The sequence below is a fragment of the Anas platyrhynchos genome, chromosome Z, assembly GCF_047663525.1.
Source record: "Anas platyrhynchos isolate ZD024472 breed Pekin duck chromosome Z, IASCAAS_PekinDuck_T2T, whole genome shotgun sequence".
NCBI lineage: Eukaryota > Metazoa > Chordata > Aves > Anseriformes > Anatidae > Anas > Anas platyrhynchos.
Window position 1 is genome coordinate 60,870,914 of NC_092621.1, and position 23,546 is coordinate 60,894,459.

The 23,546-nt window shown below is 36.7% G+C and overlaps 1 protein-coding gene across 6 annotated transcripts in view; it reads left to right on the forward strand.

Moving 5' to 3' along the window:
- The window catches only part of FER (FER tyrosine kinase), a 190,510-nt gene that overhangs the window by 80,093 nt on the left and 86,871 nt on the right, over positions 1 to 23,546 (forward strand). For 5 of the 6 annotated variants that reach the window (XM_038170166.2, XM_072030728.1, XM_038170164.2 and 2 more), the window contains 3 exons: positions 385 to 477; positions 9,961 to 10,164; positions 14,410 to 14,532. In XM_038170166.2, coding sequence (XP_038026094.1) covers positions 385 to 477; positions 9,961 to 10,164; positions 14,410 to 14,532 — 420 coding nt within the window. Of the gene's footprint in view, positions 1 to 384; positions 478 to 1,827; positions 2,048 to 9,960; positions 10,165 to 14,409; positions 14,533 to 23,546 lie in introns of those variants that run through there. The other variant, XM_038170168.2, reaches the window with a different exon arrangement.

Sequence of the window (23,546 nt, forward strand, 5' to 3'; positions counted from 1 at the left end):
ATTTGTATTTTTTATTTTTATTTTATGGTTTCAAACCAATGCTTTTTTGAGAAAACATTAATTTCAGAAGAACTGAGAATTACATCCTCTGTTTTAGAGTACAAAAGAATGTCAGTTCTCTTTATAGTTAAAAGTAGTGATATTTAAAATAATTGCACAAAATACTTAAGGAATTTGTCTGCTCTTAAACTGGTATATTTTAGTTTAATGCAACTGATGCTGACACAATTTTGCTGGTTAGTATTAATAGAGGCTCAGCCACTCTCTTAAACAAAATCTGTAAGTCTGCATTCCATGTTCTCCAATAATTCAGGTATCAATGCTCAGAGGTAAACTGTTAGTGATTTTTGTGGTTTTCACCAGGGATACTGCTTTTTCTCCTAGGACAAGAAAGACAAAGTCTCAAGATTTGACACTATACGTCATTCCATAGCTGGAATTATAAGGTCTCCAAAATCCATGCTGGGCTCATCATCAGTAAGTAGCATCCATAGTTTAATGTTGTACTACATTCTCTTATTTTTACAACTTAAAAAAAAGTTTTTTGTGTTTTTTTTTTTTTTTTCCTGAAACATCACACATTTCCGTCTACATAAACAAAAAGTAGATTAAAATAATGTTTTTAAAAACAGCCTTCGGATTGATCAGTGGACACAACAATATTAGAGTAATAATAGAATGTTAGAATAACTAATTTTTTGCAGCTCAGAAGAAAAACATCTTTTGCAGCGTCCAGACTGGTGCTGTAGTTTGAAGAGTTCTCTTTCCTGTGAGTCAGATTCACTAGAAATGCTGTGGAATATACCCTAACAATACTAATACTCTGTAGTAGATCAATTGGTAAGCATGTTTTAACCATTTTGGCAATAATTATATTCCCCAATGGATACATATTTATATATTTACATATGTTATATATACATAAATACATATTTATATATTTACTTCTTCAATAGCTTTAGGTACTATTTATGTATTTAGGTATTACAAATCTTGCTTCAATCCCCACTAAAAATGGTCATTTAATATCTCTTATAATTGGCTTCTGTTCATGTACACCAACGGATGGAGAAATTTTCTGGTTGTCCAGGTATCAAAACAAAAAAAGGTACACAAAGCCAAGTGAGACAAAGAACAGCTGCTTTTGTATTCCTTCTGTTTTGTTTTGTGTGTTTTTTTTTTTTGTTTTTTTTTTTTTCCCATGTACAAGCATGCAATAATACCTAAAATACGCAAGCTAGTATGACATACTGTTATGGATGGTATAACAGTACTGTTATGCATACCATGCATAACATATAACAGTATGACATACTGTTATGCAGCAATGCATAAGAAGTGGCCCTGCTGGCCCCGCTTCTTTGGATGCAGCCCAGGATATGGTTGGCTTTCTGCGCTGGAAGCACATGGCTCACATTGAGCTTCTCATCAGCCAACACCCCTGTCTCCTAAGGCCTGCTCTCAATCCACCCAGCCTGTGTCTGTGCTTGGGATTGCGCTGGCCCAGATGCAGGTCCTTGCACTGGGCCTTGTTGAACTTCATGAGGTTTGCACAGGCCCACCCTATAATAAATATGGTAATGAGATAAAATTAGGGCAGAAGCACTTTTCCTATGAAAAATGTGGAAGTTGCTTCAAATATTTGAAATTCTATAGGAAAACAGCTAAAATATCCCTGGAGAGAAACACATCCCTAGAGGGAAATAAAATCTCAAATTATCATGGTTTTTGGTTTATCAAACTTCTAATTAATGTAGAAATGCAACATTCCTCCATAATAACATTATTTTAGAACGTATGTTGCTGTGACCTCTGTTCTTTGTGTAGGTGAGACAGCCTACAACTTTGTCTGTTTGGATGTGTTCAGAATCTTTTACATTTTGAAGCAAAACAAAACAGCTATTCACTGCTTCAGAGGAAAAAAAAAAGGAGAGAAAGTTTGAAGAGGATCATCAAGATAACATTTAAGATGAAATCAGGGAAAGTCAATGTCAAGTTTTCTCTAGCTTATATTAAAATATTTTAAATAAAGTACATATATGCCTAATTCTTATTTTTATTCCAAATGAATATGATTTCCTTTGGAGTTGATGTAAACATGGTTATAATTATATCATAGCATCATAGAATAGCTTAGATTGGAAGGGACCTTAAATATCATCTAGTTCCAACCCTGCTCCAATGGGCAGGGACACCTTCCACAGGACCAGTCTGTTCAAGGCCATCCAACCTGGCCTTGAACACCTTCAGGGATGGGGCATCCACAGCTTCTCTGGGCAACCTGTGCCAGGGCCTCACCACCCTTACACTGAAGACTGTGTTCCTAATGTTTCATCTAAATCTATCCACTTTTAGTTTAAGACCATTTCCCCTTGTACTATCATTATCTTCCCAAGTAAAGAGTCCTTTTCCATCCTTTTTATAAGACTTTCTGAAAGTTTTGAAAGGCTGCAATGAGGCCTCCCCAGAGCCTTCTCTTCTCCAGGCTGAACAACCACAGAGCTCTCGTCCTTTTTTCATAGAAGAGGTGCTCCAGCCCTTTGGTCAACTTCATAGCCCTCTTCTGGAGTCATTCTAACAGCCTCACATCCTTCTTGTGCTGGGGGCCCCAGACCTGGATGGGGCCAGGTGAGACCTCCCACTGCCCACTCTGCAGAGCAGAGGGGGACAATCACCTCCCTCCACCTGCTGGCCACCCCTCTTGTTGATAAAGCCTACGATGCAGTTGGCCTTCTGAGCTGCAAGTGTGTATAACTGTCTCATGCAGAGCTTTTCATCCACCAGATCCCCCAAGTCCTCCTCTGCAGGGCTGCTGTCAGTGAGTTCTTCTCCCAGTCTGTTCTGACATCTGGGATTGCCCTGACTCAGGTGCAGCACCTTGCACTTGGACTTGTTGAACCTTGTTGGCCCACTTCTCCAGCCTGTCCAGGTCCCTTCAGATGACATCCCTTTCTTCTGCTGTATCTACCACACCATTCAGCTAGGTGTCATCTGCACACACGCTGAAGGTGCATCTGGTTCCGCTGTCTATGTCACTGATGAAGATACTAAACATCGCTGGTCCCAGGACAGACCCCGGAGGGACACAACTCATCACTGGCCTCCACCTGGAGGTAGAGCCATTGACCACTGCCCTCTGGGTGTGACCTTCAAGCCATTTCATTACCCACTGGATGGTCCACCCTTCAAATCAAAACCTTCCAATTTAGAAATTAGGATGTCATGTGGGACCATGTCAAATCATAGAATCACAGATGAGCATTGCTCCCAACTTCTTGCTGCTAAATGGCTCAAACAGTAACATGCTGATGGAGAGGAAATCAGAATGGCACACCGCTTCTTCAGGAAGGCACCAACTAGGATGATAAGGGCTGTGGGAGGAGGGAAGCCTGACCACCAGTGAAGACTGAGGCAAAGAAGTTATTAAGTACCTCAGCCTTCTCCAAGTCTGTTGTTACCAGTTCTCTGTCTTCATTTGTCAGAGGCCATAAGCTCTCTTTGGTGCATTACAGTGTACCTGTGGAGTTTCATAGGGGAGAGATTTATTACATGGGGGAATAGAGGACTCCTACACTCTAAGAAACATACCATTAGAGAGTTTCCAGCTCTGTTCAGATCTGTCCCTAAGGACAATGTCCCATCGGATCTCATCCACTAGGTCTTTGAACAGCTGGAATTTCACTCTTCTGAAGTTCAGGGTCCTGGCTTTGCTCTTTGCCAGGCCCATATCCCTCGATGACAGACGTGGTCACTGCAACCCTGGCTTCCTCCAATCTTAACCTCTTCAATGATCTCTTCCCCATTGGTGAGCACCAGGCCCAGTAACGCTTCTCCACTGGTTAGTTTGTCCACTGCCTGGACAAGGAAGTTGTCCTCATGGGTTCCAGGAGTCTCCTGGATTGCTTACTGCCTGCTGTGTGGCTTTCCCAGCAGACATCCAGGTTGTTGAAATCCCCCAGGAGGATGAGGGACTGTGAGCACGACGCTTCCTGTAGTTGGAGCAAGAAGGCCTCATCCACAGGCTCCCCTTGATCCCCTTGGCCTCTAGTAGACCCCAACCACAAGATGTGCTTCGTTGGTCTGGTCCTTTATTTGTATCTTCAGGCTCTCAAACTGCTCTTGACTGTTTCTTAGAGGCAACTCTTCATAATCTGTCCATTTCTTAACATAGAGGGCAACACCCCCACCCCTCCTTCCCTGCCTGTCTCCTGTAAAGCTTGTCGTCCATTCCAGTGTTCCAGCTGTGTTATTTGTCCCACCATGTTTCTGTAGTAGGAATTAGATCACAGTTTTCTAACTGCTCTGTGGCTTCCAACTCCTCCTGTCTGTTTCCCATGCTGCGAGCGTTGGTGCAGAGGCACTTCAGCTGGGCTATGGGTCACGTTGCCTTTTTAGAGGAGTCCTTCCAAATTTCCATGGGATGAATCACAGGTGTTTCCCCTCTGTTTTCCAAAGTACTGGCAGTCAGTGTTTTTTTTTGTGTCACTTACAGATACATCTGCTTCCCCCTCTGAATCTATTTAAAGCCCTGGTAATGAGTCTGGCCAGCTTGCTGCCCACAACACTCTTGCCCCACTTGGTCAGGTGCGCCCCATCCCCTGTCAGCATGCAGGGTCTCTTGGAAGCACTCCTGAGAGCTGAGAACCTGAAACCCTGAGCGTGGCACCAGCCACACAGCCAGTCACTCACCTGATCCATACACCACCTCCTCGTCTCCAGTCTCCAACTGGGAGCACTGAGTAGAGCACTTCTTGTGCTCCTCATCCCATCAGCATCTTCTATTCTATTCTATTGTATTCTATATATTCTATATTCTATATAGAATATAATAGAATATATATTCTATATATATAGAATATAATAGAATATATATTCTTTATAGAATATAATAGAATATATATAGAATATATATTATATTCTCTTCTATTATATTCTATTCTATTAGAATAGAATATTCTATTAGAATATTCTATTCTAATATAAGAATATTCAGAATAGAATATTCTGAATAAGAATAGATCTGAAATAAGATCAATTCTTATCTTATTTCTCCAAAATGTACTCCAAGTATATTTTATTTTATATATACTTATTCAGAATAGACCTGAAGCAGATAGTCAAATCTGAGTAACAAGTAGTCTTGAATATCTATTACTTAAATGATTTCAAAATCAGGCTATGTACAAACCAATCTGTTTTCAGCTTTTTGTGTTTTTAGCAATTCGTTGTGTGTTAGGAAAAGCTAACCCTAGACATACAGACAAAACTGATGTCACAAATTAATTTTTATCACTTAATGTGTTTAGCTATTCTCCTTTTTCACACTGAAAATTATGTAACATTACTGGTTGTTAAATGTATATGCTAGTATATACAACCTAGTATCTATCATCAAAGTGTACGAACTATTTATTGAAAATGTGTATTATAAAATTAATAATATGTATAAAAAAATATGTTTTTAAAATAGAAAAAGGCATGTTAACTCTGTGTTCATAGTGTGTATTTTAAGTGCATTGAAACTTTAGAATTGAAATCATATTTTGGTTTAAATGTGGTGGTATTCTAAAAACCCATAGTTGGTTATGAGAAGTTAATGTTGTGTGTAATTAAAGAGAACTAAGGTGGTTTTTTTTTGTATCTTCTGAAGTTAGTTGTAGAGAAACCCAGTACTTCCTCAAGCAGCCAGAAGTTTTAACTGTTATTTATGTGTTGGCACTTAAATTATTTACAGGCTCCGAGAATGAGAAAGTTCTGAGAATAATACAGTAAAAAATATGGTTTTGAAGAGAATACAGCAAGGTTAGGAATTCAGGTGGCTTCTGTTGAACAAAATGTAAGCCACTTCTCTCTAACAGCAAGAGACATAAGTTTAATCTGATGAGGAGAGAAAACACAAGAAGAAGGTCAACTGTTTTCTGTACCACTAATGCTGTGTTATGTATGAACAGAATAAAGAACATGAATGAATAGTATCATAGCTTCTACCCTTCAGATAAAATGGGTAGGGTTGTTTTGTTTTGTTTTACCACTTAGGTAACTGCACATGTTGTTTGCCTTACTGAAAATATTTTTTATTTTTTCATATCTAATAATGATGATCCTAGAAAAAACATCACTCAGTACAAAATGAGAGTTGTGTTTTTTCTTTTTATTTTTTGTATAATTAATTTTACCTTATAATTTTCAGGTGTGTGCATTTTTTTTACTGTTGTAGGATTGTTTTAGGATGAAATACTTGAAAATTTTCATTTCCTTGATGGAGTAAGTGGTGGTTTCGTATGATATATTAGCACATGCAAATGAGCTAGATTCAGTATTGGCAGAATATTCTACAGGGAAATGTCTCAAACTATCATGCTAAATGTATTGCTTTACTTTCTATTCTCTCCATGCCTCTTTTAAAACTGGAGAGAAAAAAATCTTTTGGGAAAATGTTTTTCTTGTATAAAGATGGAAAATAAGCAAGTACACAAAGGCTAAGCTTAGAATATATGTGAAAGTACAATTTTAAGTAAGCTACTATTTTAATAAAATATTAATCTCATTATTGATTTATTTTCATTGATAGAGTAAGTACAGGAATAGTCTCCCTTTTTCTGAAGTTAGAAATAATACAGCAGTCTTTGCTCCATTTTTCTTTGGAATAAGGACAACAGCTAGGGACCGCTTGATTTTTCCTCCAGGAGAAAAACTGCTGTTTCAATGGATTGTTAATTAGTGGGAGAGAAGGAGGTTCACAATAAGAAAGGAGGACAGTAATAGAACGAGCATGATTGATATGAGAGTATTTCCCTCCTCTTGGAAAGAAAAGTATGATGGAATATATGAGGCCATCCCTTTGCCAAAGTAACCAATGAGCAAACTATGGAAATAAATTAAAATGTTGAAGGAAAAAGAAAACAAGAAAAACAGGAGGCTGGGAGGGAAAGTAAAAATGTTTCAGTGTGGTTTCCTTTCCTTCCGTGTGATTTTGTTAATTGCTTATTGTTAACTTCTGTTGAAACTAACAAAACAAACAACAAACAATCAAACAACAACAAAAAACATTCAATTTATGCCGCTGAAACACTCCTTTGACAGTGCTTCTGTGTATAAATAAATGTGCAAAACATCTCGTCCCCAAAGTGAAATTGTAAAACACTGGGGCTTAGAGTTCGTATTTGTTCTCAGCTAGATACTATGTATCTGGTTAATCAAATTCAGTAGCTTCCTGATCTTTAAACTACTAAGAAAAGAGATGGGAATCGTAAACTATTTTTTAAAAGGTAGCTTTTTTTCCCACTCTATCATTTTTAAAGACTAACCTTTCTTATGTTTAAACCATTTAATTCTAACTACAAAGTGCAGTATAAACATTAGAGCTAAGTGGTAAATTGAGCTGAAATCAATATTAAAATGATTAGATATCTTACACTTGTTCTGTTCTTTCCGGGCTTTCAGCCATGTTTTCTTTCAAAGCCAGTCAAGGTGAATATGGAATCATACAGAAAGTATCTTGGAACAGGGAGACTTGTTCATAAAAATAAAAGAATTTCAATAACATTCAAAACATTAATAATTACCAGTTGTTTCATTAGAGAAAATACATTTTTTTTTTAGCTTGGTTATGATTGACCCTTGGCATAAGATAAAAAATAAAGACAAGGGAAGGTAGGAGACAATCAGCACAGGCTACATTTTGGGATTTTCAATGTTTCCTTCTAAAGAAAGAAATATTAGTTCAAACAAATTTTAAAAAGGGGAAGGTTGATCCTAGTGTCATAAACAGCACTGTAGTTAGCAATGTCTAAAATGCTCCCTTGTTTTTCCATAAGCTTTTTCTGTGTTTTATTCTGAAGTATAATCATACTTGTCTGAACAGTGACTCACTTGACCCAGTTTGAACATAAGCAGGTGTTATTATCTGGTGTCTGCCTCTTCTGTAAACTATGAAATGAATTACGTCTTTTTTTTTAACCTTCCTTTGTGAGGACTACAAACTATTTTATTGACCCTGAACTGTCCTTTTATCCTTAGAAACATTTCCCTAGAGGTAGAAATGTGTTTATGTGGCAAAGGCTTTGCTACCTTCAGCCCCCTAAAATTTCTTGATAGTTTAGCAAAGGTTAGAATTTTTTTTTTCCTGTTGAGTCAAACTCAGCATCTTAAAAAAAAAAAAAAAGTTGAAGTAAATAACCTTTTATAATACTCTGAAAACTTATTTTTTGTGTTAGGAATTTGTGAAAGAGAATAGCTTAGTGTTATTTAACAGTGGGATACGGCTCTAATCTAAGAAGTATTTAACTGTTGATGGAATTGAAATGACTGCTTTCTTGGCCAAACAATATTCTGGGTTTTTAGTAGTTCATTATGCAAATAAATACAGTACCTTGGAGTACACCTTTTGATCTTACAAACTGTTATCTTTCTGTTCAAGCTGTTATTTTTTTCTTACATGGTCCTTCTTAGCTGTGAATTTGTAATCAATCTTGCTCACTCTTTCTAGTGATGGGTTTGCTCGTAACTGTTTTAGCCTCAAATCTCATGTCTGAAACAATCCCTGATACAAGAGGTACCCCAGGGTTTTGGATAACCAGTTTTGAAGTCTGAGAATAATGAGGCCCAGTCAGACTCTTAAATACGCTCTCCTGTATTCTATGAGGTTTCTGGACTAGATAAACTATATCTCTCGAGATATGACTTGGAAAGATAGCCATAAACCTAGAGACAAAGGCATGTTTTATACCAGGGACTCATTAAATGCTCAAAAATTGGGCTTGGCTCAATGCTCATAAATTTGGAAATGCTCACAAATGCTCACATATTTGGATATGCTGATATATTTGGAAACAAGTTCTCAGTAGACTCCATTTTTAGGTCTATTTATTTCCTCTCTGAGGACTCGTAGTGTTTTTGTCTTTGATTAGCTGGGTCATCTTGACCTGAGTATCTCTTCAAGAAGACAATAAATTTGCAGATGCCCTCTACCATGCCCAGATTTATAATGTCATTTTTTTCTTTCATGTACTAGCGGAGTGTTTCTGTTCTCTTTCCCCAAGAAGGAAATATCATATCATCCTTGCTTAGAGTAGAAAAAGAAACCAACCTGATTCATCAGAGTAGAGCAATAGCAGAGTATCAGTCAAAATAATTTGTTTGTATCTGCTACCTGGGCCTTAACTGAGGTGTGCATCTTCTTTCTGTTACCTAAAATGTGTTTCAGCAGGTTTGCATGGAACACACTCATATATAATTCAACTCCTGATGCAATACGTAGTGTATTATTTTATTCAGATTTTTACTGATTTTTTTCAGATTTTTAGGGGAAACAGCAAATTAAAACTCATTACCTTCTGCTTACAGCGGGTGAAAGCAGTATCTTATGATCATTATACTTGCAGAAACTCAGTGCAACTTCATAAGCACAGTATGCCCAGGTGTCTATCCCCTGCTGTCATGTAAATGCTGGGAAATATGTTTCTTAGAATTATTGATTGATTTAGTGTGAGGTTTTTAAACTGTATGAAAACAAGTTATCCAATTCAAATGCTTTTTTAAAATTCAGTTTCTTATGGTTTTGTCTCAGAAGTTTCTATATAAAGAAATGCTTAATTTTGAATTATTGTTTATAGTATTTCAGAACATTTAAGAAAGAGTGAGGAAGAGTCACTGCTCATTGTTGGACAGTATGGATTACGAAAAACAGCAGGGCCAAGTGAAAATTAATATATGTTTTAATGGATATTTCCATTAAGTTGTGCTTTTTGTATATGCAGATTTATTTTTTTAGGTAACAGAAAAAAATGTGATTAGTATCCCTTTTGTGTAAATGTAAGAGCCTTGATTTTGTTTGTGAATAGAAATACATAATTTAGATATAGAAATAGAGATTAATGTTGTCTGTCATGCTTTTCACATAAAAGTAAACTCTAAAAATGTACTGTTATAGTAACGTTTTTCTTCAATATTTTTCCCAAGTTCTTTGATGTAATATCAACCACTGAGAAACCATTGGCAGAGCAAGACTGGTATCATGGTGCAATTCCAAGAATAGAAGCCCAGGAGCTGTTAAAGCAGCAAGGAGACTTCTTGGTGCGAGAGAGCAACGGGAAACCTGGTGAATATGTCCTTTCTGTGTTTTCAGATGGACAACGGAGACACTTTATCATACAATATGCTGATGTACGTCTCTGCTATAGTACTAAATATTCAATTTTAGGAAGTTTATTATTCCAGCTAAATGATTTAGGATCTACATAATTTATTATGTCATGTGGTTTTAGCCTTTATATGAAAATATGAAAGCTGTTGGTAATATTGCCATCAGTGCTCGAATCAGGGGGAAAAGGTTATTTTAGGAAATAAAAGAAAAATATGAAGTATGAGGTTATTCTACCTCTTTAATCCTATAATGAGAAGACAAATTTCTGTAAATGTTATGAAATCCAGAGCTTGTTATTACTAATTTATGCATGTACATTTATTTATTTTTAAACCCATTTTCATACTTGGTACTAATTAGGCTACTTTTAATACCTCTAATTGAATCTTACTGAAAAAAAATGAAAATGTTCATTGAGGAAAAAATAATTTGCTAGTTTCTATACAGTTAACAGTTGAAGCCCCTGCTGCTCTGGAGATGCTTGAGTTTCTTTTTAGCCCTGTGGGTGTTGTTCTGTTCATAAAAGTGAACCTTGACACAAAGTCAGTGTTTATTTTGATTTTTATAGCCCTGAAGTATTTTGGTGTATCAGTGTGCTAGACAGAAAAATAAGAGCAATAAAACTACATATACCTAGACACACAGTATCTTAAAAGATGCTTGGAGCTCTCCGATTCTTAGCCGAATTATAATGCACATTATATACTTGATGTGGCTGAAATCATTTTGTGTAAATCGTGGTATGTGGCAAGTGGACCTGTGAAAAAAATTGTCCTTTGAAGTCAATTAGATGGGCTATTTTAATGACTGTTAATTTGAGGCCACCCTTATCTGGAAGATGAATTTTTTGTATCCATTTTTCCATAAAAAAAATAACAAAGCTACCTTTATTCTCATAATTTCATTAATTTCTCTTAGGAATTATATTTGAAATGTCATTGTTTGGTGTTGCATACCTCATGATGGAACAGTCTAAACATCCTGATGTCATTAGCTCTGCCTGCTTGTACATTTAGTAATAGGGTAATAAAAGTATTAAATTAGTAATAAAAGTATTAATCTGCTTTTGGGATGTATTTGGGGATGATTTTGTTGACAATCATGAAAACTAAAACTTACATTAAAGAAATGTAGAACTCTTTATGCACTCCTGTGGGATGAATTTTCTGCATTTATTGAAAAAAAAAAAAAGGCTTATGTTTTAAAAAGAGAAAAGGCCTTTTAGCATGAAAAAGGAGGTAAATAGTGGGGCTGTTACGGTCATATGACAAGAGGGAATTAATTCATTAACATTTGGTGAGTTTGATGAGAGTTTAGTCCATGTTTTTAAAATTTATTTTATTTACATTGGTATTAACAGTGTGAAATCAGGTTTCTGACTGGTCAGATCTCACTGTTGGATCACTGTCAGCTTTGGTGTCTGTTGACAATTTTTCTTCTGAATCAGAGACTGCAGGGTGGAGCAGGATATATACTTGTTTATCAGTTGTCCTTTAACTGCATAAGTGTTGTTTCTGATTTTATCAATATTTTAAATACAAATCCTAATAAAAGTATGTATGAGATAAATGAGCTCACTGTTCAGCTTTAAGCATCAAAAATCATTACCAAAATCCATTAGGCATTCAAGGCTGCTGTTGTTTTTCACTGTTTTTATTGGAGGCTATGCTATTTTTACATTGCTGTTTGTTGATGATCTTAATAATGGTCATAATCGTGTGTAAGTGCACTGAATAAAGGAGTGCTCTTCACCCTGAAGATCTTAGATCAGTGGCAGCAGTTGGGTGCACAGCTGGATATGAGATGAGTGCTGGTTAATTTGCTAGGCCCTAGTCTTAGGACGTAGGGTTTTTTGGGTCATCAGAACAAAAATGTAAGAGAGGTTATTTGAAAGGAATGGAAACTAAAGTTACTGGTCAATAAAAGTTGAGCCAGTATCTAGTAACTGAATGAAGTTAAAGGAATAAACAACAGAAAGTGTTCAAACCATGAAAGCAGTTTTATGATAGAGAACCAGGAATTTTAAAAATAGGTGACATGACCAAGCTGTCTTTACTAGGAGTAATAACACATTTCAGAAAGTTGAATTTTAACCTAAAGAAAGAGGACCTTACAATGTGCTTTGTAAAGAAGTTAACCCTGTAGCTAGAAAGAAAAAACCTGTGTGTCAGTGGTACAGGTTTCATTGCCCAGTTGTGTAAATGAACTTGAATCACTGCCTGTGCTTTAGGGTTGTGTTGCTGTTGTTTTTGAATTATGCAGTATTTGTTTGCTCTTGCCAGTCTTCAGAATGGCTTCTGGCAGTTCCTGTCTTCTGTGAAGAGTTCTCTAACTCTCGATAATGAGGCACAGGTTTTAACCCTGTATCCCAGTCACCTAGCTGCAATGTGCATTTTAAAACATGGAGGAGGATAAAATAATCATAGAGTCACAGAATAGCTTGGGCTGGAAGGGACTCTAAAATCACCCAGCTCCAACCCCCTGCCATGGGCAGGGACACCTCCCACCAGAACAGGCTCCCCAGAGCCCCATCCAGCCTGGCCTTGAGCACCTCCAGGGATGCTTCTCTGGGCAACCTGTGCCAGTGCCTCACCACCCTAAATCTCCCCTCTTTTAGTTTAAAACCACTCCCCCTTATCCTGTCATTATCTGCTTGAGCAAAAGTCACTCTCCATCTCCTTTATAAGCCCTCCTTAATGACTGAAAGTCTGCAATGCGGTCTCCCCAGAGCGTCCTCTTACCCAGGCTGACCATCCCCAGCTCTCTCAGCCCATCTTCATAGGAGAGGTGCTCCAGCCCTCTTATTACCTTGATGGCCCTTCTCTGGACCTTCTCTAACAGCCCCACATCCTCCTTGTGCTGGGGGCTCCAGCCCTGGATGCAGCACTCCAGGGTCTGCACAAGAGCAGAGCTGAGGAGGACAGTAACTACCCTGGACCTGCTGGCCACTCCTCTGTTGATGTAGTCCAGATGCAGTTGGCCTTCTGAGCTGCAAGTGTGTACAATTGGCTCATGCCGACCTTTTCATCCACCAGAACCCCCAAGTCCTTCTCTGCAGGGCTGCTCTCAGTGAGCTCTTCTCCCAGTTTGTTCTCATGTCTGAGATTGCCCTGACCCGGGTGCAGCACCTTGCACTTGGCCGTGTTGAACCTTGTTGGCCCACTTCTCCAGCCTGTCCAGGTCCCTCTGGATGACATCCCTTCCTTCTGCTGTATCAACTGCACCACTCAGCTTGGTGTCATCTGCAAACTTGCTGGGGGTGTACTCGATGCCACTGTCTGTGTCAGTGATAAAGTTAAAAAATAGCACCAGTCCCAAGACAGACCCCTGAAGGACAGCACTTGTTACAGTGTGGACATAGCGCCATTCCTCCATCTGGAAATAAGCACTTACTGTTTCTTCCCATCAAGAATCAGGGCAAGGATAAGCAATGAATATACTTTGTTTTTTCCCCACCCTCCTGATAGCTGAAGAATGCTATGTCATAGTATTCTTTCCTAAGATCATCTTTCATTCTTCTAGTAAAATATTAAGATATTTAATTATTTTAATTGTGTTGAATTATGTAGCTAAAATGAAATCAATTGACAAGGATGGAGGGCTGGGGAGGAGGGGGTGGAATTTTGTCTTGGTAGAATTTTCTCTGTGGATTATATGCGTAACCTGCCTCTGTTTTTAGCACCAGTACAGCTCTAGTCTCCTCTAGCACACGCTTCTTAGTAAATGATAATGCTGGTCATGCACTGTGCTAGAATTTATTAGTTTTACACAACGTTGTAAGTGCAGTAAGATCTGAGTAAAACAGTATTTCTTATCCCCTGTTTAGTTTATTGTCTGATGCTTGTTTTATTTTTTTTCCTGTAATTTTAGAGCTTTAGGGCTTTAGAAATTTAATTATATTTTTTGAAGTTTATATTATTTTTATGTTACTGTCACAGTTTGAGTATCCCAAACAGTCCCATCTTTTGAAGTGCAAAAGCTTCTTTTTTCCTTCAAATTAAGATTTTAAACAAGTAATTCTTTTATTATGTTGCTGTAAGTGCGTGATACACTAATTTTGCATTTATTAATTTATGTTTCTTACTGTCATTCCATTTAATTTGGTAGAAATACTGTTGAAATAGATTAGGACAGAAATCTTATTTTGTAAAATGAAACACTTTTGCTCTGTTACTAATGAAGGAAGCTTTATAATGCTCTTTTGCAGTTTGTTGTTTGAAATTTTGCTTGTAGAGAAACAATTATTTCCTTTTACCTCCATACAGAATCAATATCGTTTTGAAGGAACTGGGTTTCCAACTATTCCTCAACTCATAGAACATCATTATACAACAAAGCAAGTTATTACAAAGAAATCAGGTGTTGTTCTGCTGAATCCTGTTGTTAAGGTAAATGCATACATTCCAAGAACTCTATGTAACTGAAAGTACTTGAGGAGGTTGTACTATTATATAAAACATATTCCTACGCAACTTGAAAGATTTTTCATTCTTCATCATTGTTCTTTTCTTTTGCGCTTTTTCATCCTCTGCTCTGCATAACACGTTCCTTAAAAGTAACACTTTGTCCTGATTCTTAAAATAAATCTTTACTGTCCTGAGTAATGGCATTCAGTCTCACAAAACATCCTTGCAGTTTTCCTTTCTCTGCTTTTGGTTTTCCATTTGGATTTTACTACCGAACAAGTAACTGAGACAAGTATTTCATTGCCCATGAAGTTGTAATGAAGATTTTTTCTTGAATCAAATGTTGTTCTTTAAGTGGTAAAATTCTCGCAGAATTTGGAAGAGTTATGGTAACTCAGACTTTTGCCACTATTTTATATCTCAGATACAAGGTATTGATACAGACACGGAAACAGTGTCTGTATCTGCCAGAGTTATTCCAAACTTGAAATAAAATTGCACTTTTTCATCAGTAAGCCATAGTAGAATGGCTATCAGGAGAGGAATGAAAAAGGATGGAAATATTAAAACATGCAACTGTTTAGAAAGCTTAAAGAGTCCTTGCCTTCTTCCAACAGTTTTGCAGTTGGTACTTCATTCATAAGTCAACTCCTTTCAATTAAGTCTTTCTATTTCAACTAAGAGTAAGACATCTGTTCTTGAAAAACATAAATAAATAAATAACCATACCAGTTTCAAGCATATGTAAAGCACATTCTTTGTTCTACAAAATTTTCAAAAGCATAGCAAAAAATACAGTTAGTTTCCTAATTCAAGCTCCTCGTTCTTTACCAGTAATAATGCTAAGAAACTAAAGCATAATCCCTTTCGCAAAATTAATGCTTTTTATACTTATCTGTGCTTACCTATTACATATACTTTCAAAATTTAAAGAATGACTTTTTAAATACACATTTTTGGTTAATGTCATTGTAATTACAGAGTTGAGACTTTATTCAATATAAAATATTGCTTAAATTCTTTGAATATATAAGAAAGCTTATGACTATTTTTGATGTGCATATAGTTTTATTTTGATATAAATTGTTTAAGCTAAAAGTAAATGGTTGTCAACCCTGCATTGAAATCTTTCTATGGTTATTTGTAAAATTCTTTTATCTGGTAAAATTCTTTTATTCTCTATCTGGTTTAGATATTCAGTGTTCTTTCTGATTTCTAGCTATTTTCGCCTGAATTTGTATAATATACGTACTCTCAAAGCATTGCTATTTTAGGAAACGTAAAATGATAATACAACATGTTACTATGCACTAAATAATAACAGAGGTTATTCTTAGTTTTTCTCTGTTGAGGTTAAACAGGCCTGGAAAATGCCATCTCTTCATTGTCTGTTATTTACTTTGAAGGCAAGGAGCTTCTGTGTTCCTGACATTTCTCTTTCATTATGATAACATTTTTTGGATAGAGTTAGGTTTTTATTTATGCATTGTTTTCAGTGAGAATGTATAGTCAACGATTTTTTCTAGTACTTAAACAATTAAAGAAACACTCTCACAAATAAGTTTCCAGATCTTTTCTTCATTTTTTTAGTTAACCCCGTATGCTTTTAGGTGTAAATGCACATAGTGGGTGTCTAAAAATCATTTGATGATAACCATGCAGACACATATGACTGTGTGGTGAGTCTTTTCGGCCTGAGTCTTTAACACCACAACTGCAGCCAAACACAGCATAACCTCCATACAAACTGATGGAGGACATTTTCTAAGGCTTTATTATTATTATTGTTGTTATTGTTGTTGTTGTTGTTGTTGTTGTTATTATTATTATTATTATTATTATTATTTTCTCTCTGTCTCTAATACTGTCACTGGCTGCAAAGTCAGTTTTTCTTTTGTCTGTTTTCAGGGGAAAAATGAAGTAGACCCTCCAGACTTATTCATCTGAGTTAGTTTTAGTATTAAATAAAACCAGAGAAAATACAAGAATTTCTTCTAGGAGAATGCTGGTTTTATGAGCAGTTTGTGGGTGATAGGACTTGCAGTGAAAAAGTACTTTTTACTAACTCAGGTTTCCAAAGTGCTGTAAATAATCAGCCTCTGTTCATAAAATCGTATCACTCTGGCTGCATTTTTTTGGTGAAATTACATACTTTGTGCTACTGTATGTCAGTCTTCAGTATGTGCGTGTATTTCCTATAGGGTTCATAAATTCCTCAGCTTTCATACTGATAGGTTATGAGCAGTAATGGAAAAGATTGTCATGGTCATACTGACAGTGCTAAAAAGAGTATTTGGTGACTGGAAACTTTATTGTGTATATATATATACACATACATATATGTAAGTATATGTTTATGTATTTATGTATCACATATTTTATATAGGCTTTCAAGAATATATGAAATATGATCTGATAGCTACTAATACGGTAACTGAGAACTGTATAAAGGATGCACTTTGTGCTTCACAGCCAACAATTTGAACCAAGTAAGAAAGATTTGACAGAGGTGTTAGCTAGACAACTTAAACTGTTGTGTTTTGCTGTACCTTTTGGTCTTAGCTATGATTTTATGATGACTATAGTTCTCATCTCATCAAAGTTATTTGTTGTAGAACAGTACTTCAGAATTAAGGAAAAGAGTGTTAAGAGCTTTCCTTTTTAATTGGCATAGAGCTCTGGCATTTGTATGGAGAAGTGGGGACATTTTGTTATTTTCAGAAATGGCATATGTGCTCTGACATCTAGGGTTGGGGGTATTTTCTGCATCATGTGCTAGTATCAGAGTATCTTTGATCTTATCCTTAAAATTTGTTTGACATCTGCAGAGACTGTTTTTCCTGTTTTCCTTCTTACAGCTGCAAAGTAGTCTTTGACTACTGCAATCTTTAATCTTTTTGGGCAAATTGCTGTTCCTGTAATAACCTATTTAGAAAGTGAAAGTTAAATATGACAGAGAACTTCACAGAAAAACAATTATGCTATATAGTTTATTTTTCCTTTCCTTCCTTCCCAGAGTCATTTATCCTCCTTTACCATATTAGCAAAATTAGTGTTCACCTTCTGTGACGTTGTCCTTGAAAGGAACACTGTTAATTGTGCCACAAAAGGCCTGTCCCACATCCACCCTTCATGTAGACCAAATCTGCCTGCTTGGAATTCTAATGATACATAATAATAGAATTTAAATTAGAAAAACTAAGGTCATTAAAAAGATATCTGCAAGTGATTTTTTTTTTTAAATGGAAGAGTCTCCTTTATATTTATTTATAACCTTTTTAGAAAAAATGCACATTGTATCATTCAATTTATTATTGATGAAATGACTGTTATGAAAAGCCTCAGAGTAACCTCAATGCATGCCTAAGGACTTTATTAGTAGAAAAGCTATTTTAAGCATACACAATGTGTTTTAACTTTCTACCATCTTTGACCTCATGTTTTTGAGGTATTTAAATTTCCTGAAATACATTCTGTATGCTTAAGAAATCTGTATTAAGTTGTGGATGTGCTCAGTTTGACTAAAAGAAAATAAAGTCATCAAGTAAATAAGAAGTACTGGTTTTATATGGATATAACTGCATTAACGTTTTAACTTGGATCAGAAATGCACTTCTGAAGTGAATCTGCCCATTGCCACTTCGGACGCTCTGCTTCCATCAGTGAGCAATCCCTGAGGATTCAAGCGTTAAACAGAAACAAAATAGGAAGATGCAAAACTGCTGATTGAAATTCAGTCTTCATAGTCAGAGGAGATCTAGTCAGAAATACTCCTTTGCCCTCCTGTGTGTATGTTTAAGGTACTCTGCACCAACTGTTTCAAATCTGCTGCTATTTCACTAGTGCCAATATAGTCATAGTCTTTGGACCTTCTGCAGTGAATTCAAATTCTGAGCTCATTAAAAAAATAAGCTACTTTGTCAGATGAGTTGGATTGTGCATTCTTTGCCAGCAACTTTCAGTCAGGATCTATTCTGATGTGACAAACAAGCCTGTGTTATGGATTCAAACATTTTTTTAATGTTGGAAAGTGATGAACCCACTAAGTGAAATGAGTAAATTGAGTAAAATAAATAAAAAAAAGTTAAAAAACAAAACAAAACATATTTGGTAGTAGTTCAAATGATGAACAAGTTTGCAAGTGACACAAGCATTTTGTGTGGATTTGATACCAGTTGCAAGATGTGATTGTTAGACCTGTGAAAAGAAATTATGAAGAAATACAAATTTGAGTGAGAAGACAAAGGTAGTGAGATTCTTTTCATGGAAATGTGCTCATAAAAATCTGACATGACCCTGATTGTTCAGTCACTGAACCAATTTAAGCTGTATTAATCTGTATTCATATTTAAAAGTCTTTGAGCTCAGCTTTCAAAGACTAAAAGTATAAACAAGTTACTTGTTCCATATTTCAGCTCTTAGTACTTTCTGAATATTGACTCCTTTAGCATAGTTGACATACATGTAAAGCTTATACAAAGCTGATCATAAGCTATTTTCCTGATTTTTGGCTTCCCTAGTTGTTCATTGGTTTTGCTTTATTTTCAAAAGCATGTTCATTGTTGCAGACAACAGGCATGCTCATGTTGCAGGTAGCTCGTGTTTCTCAGGCCAGCAAGGCTGAGCTGGAAGAATTCAGGAAGTTTGCTGACTAGTCTCATTTTCGGGCCAGTCTTCTTAGGCCTGCTGAGGAAGGCAGAGGAGAAGCAAAGAAACTCAATAAGGAGATTTTTAGGTTTATCCCAAAGTAGTGCTGACACTCAATTAGGAATTCTGATCTTGTGACATGAAAAAATTAAGTTGGTGAGGAGGAAAACAATTGCAATAATTGGCGTTGCCTATTGGGAAGATCATCTTGTATTTGCTTGACCTGAGGACACCTCTCTAGGAGCAGAACTTTCAGCTGAAAGAAGCAGGCCAGAGAAGCGTACAGTTCAGCTATAACAATTTTGTGTAGTGTAGGTTTGTAGCTCCAAAGAGGATCAGTGTGAATTATCTGGATGTTACCCACACACCTGGCCAGGCTTGTAGAAATGCCAAGAAGGGCCATGTGGTTATGGTCTTTGTGGGCTGAGTTTTGGCCCAGAGATGTAATTCTCATGAATATAACTAATGTCTGATATATACACTTTTAAATGTTAAAATGTATCTTTTATTTTATTAAGGAAATTAAATACACAATGAAAAGTGAGGATTTATTGTACATAATGTCATAGAAAAATGTTGTATTTGTTGCATAAGCATGAAATGATTTTTTTGCCAGTTCTTCACTATTATATGATCATGCAGAAGGTTTGTGATTCATATGACAGGATTTTTTTTTTTTTTCAGTGTAATAGGAGAATTTAGGCAGATTATTAGCAGGTACTTTAGTTTAATTCTGGAATCTGAAGAATAGTCTGCAGCTATTGATATTTGATAAATTTAATAGATTAGTATTAGAGATGCTTTTGAATTATGTTCCTATTTCCTTAGAATTTAGAGGTGTTACAAGATTTCATTTTAAAGGTTTTAACAAGGACTGCAGCAGTTCTGACAGGTAATAAAAGGAACCCATCTTCCATAATGGTGGCTTGTACTTCTGAAAGTATTGCATCCTAACGAGAATGGGAAAAAGGGGAGTGATTTTCTCTTTGTGCAAACAAGCTGGTAAACCAAATTTGAATATAATTTCAGGTACCTTGAAAACTTTAAAAAGTTGGAGGAACTTTTTATTTACAATAATCTTTTTAAAATGTTGTAATAGCGGAGGCACATTAAACTGCTTAAACAAAGAGTAAGAAAGATTGTTTTATATTCAGATATTTTGTGACCAAAGACTTATGTAGCTTTTCTGCATGTTGGTGGCATTTCTGGTTCCACCTTATCTTCATGGTAAACCTTTGCATTATAAGTTTTAGAATGAAAGTGGACAATAACATTATTAAAGGGTGTAAGCATTCATGTTCGAACCTGGAACAAAAAGTGTGTTTTTATCAAGTATATGACTTCCAATTTAGCAAACAAAATGTCATTTTTGAACAATCTCTTTCAGAAAAAAATTCTTTCCTAGAAATATTAAATGGGCACCCTGGCTGCATGTGCACTACTAGTTTTGTATGTTCACATAAAAAAAGAGTGCTGTAGTGCTGTGTGGGCTGCAAATTGAACAAAAGCAGTTCTCAAACACAACTGAAAACAGAAAATAAAACATTCTGAAAGTAGTAAAAGAACTAAAAGTTATGAAGGAGATGGAAATAAGCCATTCTTACTATAATGGTTTTACTCAGATGGGCAGCCAAGCTTCACCACTACTGCTCAAAAGGAAAGGGGGAGAAGATATCAAGATATCAAGAAGATATTTCCTTTCCAAAAGGAAAGGGCTCAAGGACTGAGATAAGGACAGAGAGATCACTGAACAGGTATTGTCACATGAAAAAAAGACTCAACATAGAGAGATTAATTAAATTTATTACCTATTATTAACAAGCTAGAGCAGCGAGAAACAACCACCCCCAAAAAAAAACAACAAACCAAAAACACCTTCCCCCATCCACCCTCTTCCATCTCCTCCCCCAAAGCAGTGCAGGGGAACAAGGAGTGGGGGCTGTGGTCAGTCCCTGATGCTTCCACCGCTCCTTCTCATTCAACTCTCTGCCCCTGCTTCCCACGGGGTCCCTCCCACGGGATGCCGTCCTTCCTGAACTGAGCCTGCGGGGGCTGCCCACAGGCAGCAGCTCTTCAAGCACTGCTCCAAAATGGATCTGGGGTCCATCCTGCAGGAGCAAACTGCTCCAGCACAGGCCCCTTATGGGCAGCAGCTCCCCCCAGACCTCCTGCTCCTCCACCCATGGGGGGGCTGCAGCGTGGAGATCTGCTCCATGGGGGACCCATGGGCTGCAGGGGGACAGCCTGCTCCACCAGGGGCCTCTCCCTGCACAGCCCGCAGGGGAACTGCTGCTGCCTGCCTGCCTGCAGCACCTCCTGCCCTCCTGCGGCACTTCTCTTGGGAGCTGCAGGGCTGCTTCTCTCACGCTTTCACAAGCCTCTCTCTAAGCTACTGTTGTGCAGCAGTTGTGCTGTTTTGCTTGTTGGTTATTTTCCACCCATAAATTTGCTCTCCCAGAGGCCCACCCACCATTGCTCACTGGCTTCGCTCTGGCCAGCAGCAGGTCCCTTTGGAGCAGCTGAAACCGGCCCTTAGCCAACATGAGGCAGCTTCTGGGCTCTTCTCATGGAAGCCACCCCTGCAGGCCCCTGCTACCAAAACCTTGCCATGTAAACCTACTACAAAAAAAAAAAAAAAAAAAAAATGATGTTAGGAGGGAAAAACGTATGCCATGGAAGATTTTTGAGTAGTGCTTTTTTTTTTTTTTTTTTTTTTTTTGATGAAAACTGAAAACTAGGAGGATAAGCTACTGAAATGAATGCATCCTTCAGTGAAGGTTATTTGGATTTACCGGTTTCTATTTCTACATTTTCTATGTGCATGTGAAAATCAGAGGACTGACTGCATTCCATGGTATTCTGGGTGTAAGTGGAACACTTTAAAAAACAGGGGCTTTACACTGTGACTTTTGAAAGTCTTAATTAGAAGCTTTATAATCAGTCATTGATAGAGCACTATATTAAAATTTGACTAGAATTTGGTAGGATTGCAATAATGAAACTGCTTTTTTTGCTTAAGTAATACCCTGATATTTTTATGGGTTCTGACTGTTTCCACGGATTTGTAACTTAAGTATTGTATTAACTATTTTTGTGAGTTGCAAGCTTACAGTAAGCCTCTAATTGTATTCTTCATGTTGGTTTTGCTAGTGCCATCAGTATGATTTTAATACAAGTAATTTTTTGAGTTTACAATACTTTTGTAGGCTATGAAAGGCTCAAAAACTAGCATGGATTAAGAACAGGAGTATGAGTGTGTGCTCTTAAATAGGATTTGTAGTATTAAAGTTCTGTACAGTGAGTTACTGTGAAGAAGCTTGTGATTGCCTCCACCAGTTTAAGTGAAACGAGATGTTAAAAAGGAGTGAAATGATGTGGAGAGAAACCAGGGACAGTATCAGTGACTTAAAAGCCAAATCTGTTGTAGATTTTAAAATAATCATGGGATTGACTGTCGCTTTTTTTACAATGATACTACAGCAGAAATCCATACAGCATTTTGCCTCTGTCCACAGAAGGGTAATTGGTGTGTTGCCTTTATACATATTTTAGCATTGCTGACTTGCAGCATAAGGTCTACTTTGACCACATTGTGGGAGAAAGAATGGACATTATTCCTTAGAGTTCCAAAACAGCTTTTAATTTGGAAGATCAAAAGGATGGCCAAGAAATTTTTTGCATTCTGATAATGAAAAATTCATTAATAAGGGCAACTTCTTTCCATCAATCAGTTGAAGATGTGCATATTATGCAAACTAGAATTTTGATTTTGTTTTCCTTTTATAATATGACCAGAATATACCAGGAGGCATACAGGATTGCTGGCAAAGGCTGTACAAAGGAATATAATGTGGTTTCTGATTCCATTTTTTACAGGCTATTTTGTCATTTGTTTTTCTGATCTCCTCTTTTTCTGGAAGAGATGATGTCATCTTGGTATTAGACATTGTGTATTTAATAAAGAAAAAAATAGTTTAGCTACGAATTTTAGATGTAGTTTTGTGAGTTGGGGTTTGTTATTGCAAATGGGGAATGTAATTTGTTACAGGATTTTATCAGTAAGTAAAAATGCTTGAATAGCTACCATGTGTGCAATACCAAAATCTGCCAGGTTCTTAAGCAAGCGTCCTTGTTATTTTTCTGTTTGGTCAGACAAAGAGTGCTGAACAGTTGCTTTTCTTTTCATGAGAGCTGTTAAAATTGTTTTTTTTATGGTAAATGAGTGCTTAGATTGACATTAAAATTGAATAATTTTGGTCTTAAAATGCTTACAACCTGCCTGCAAGAGTTTATAGATTTATTTGTGTGAAGCTTCATGTGATTTCAGCAAATCATGTGTCTGTTACAGT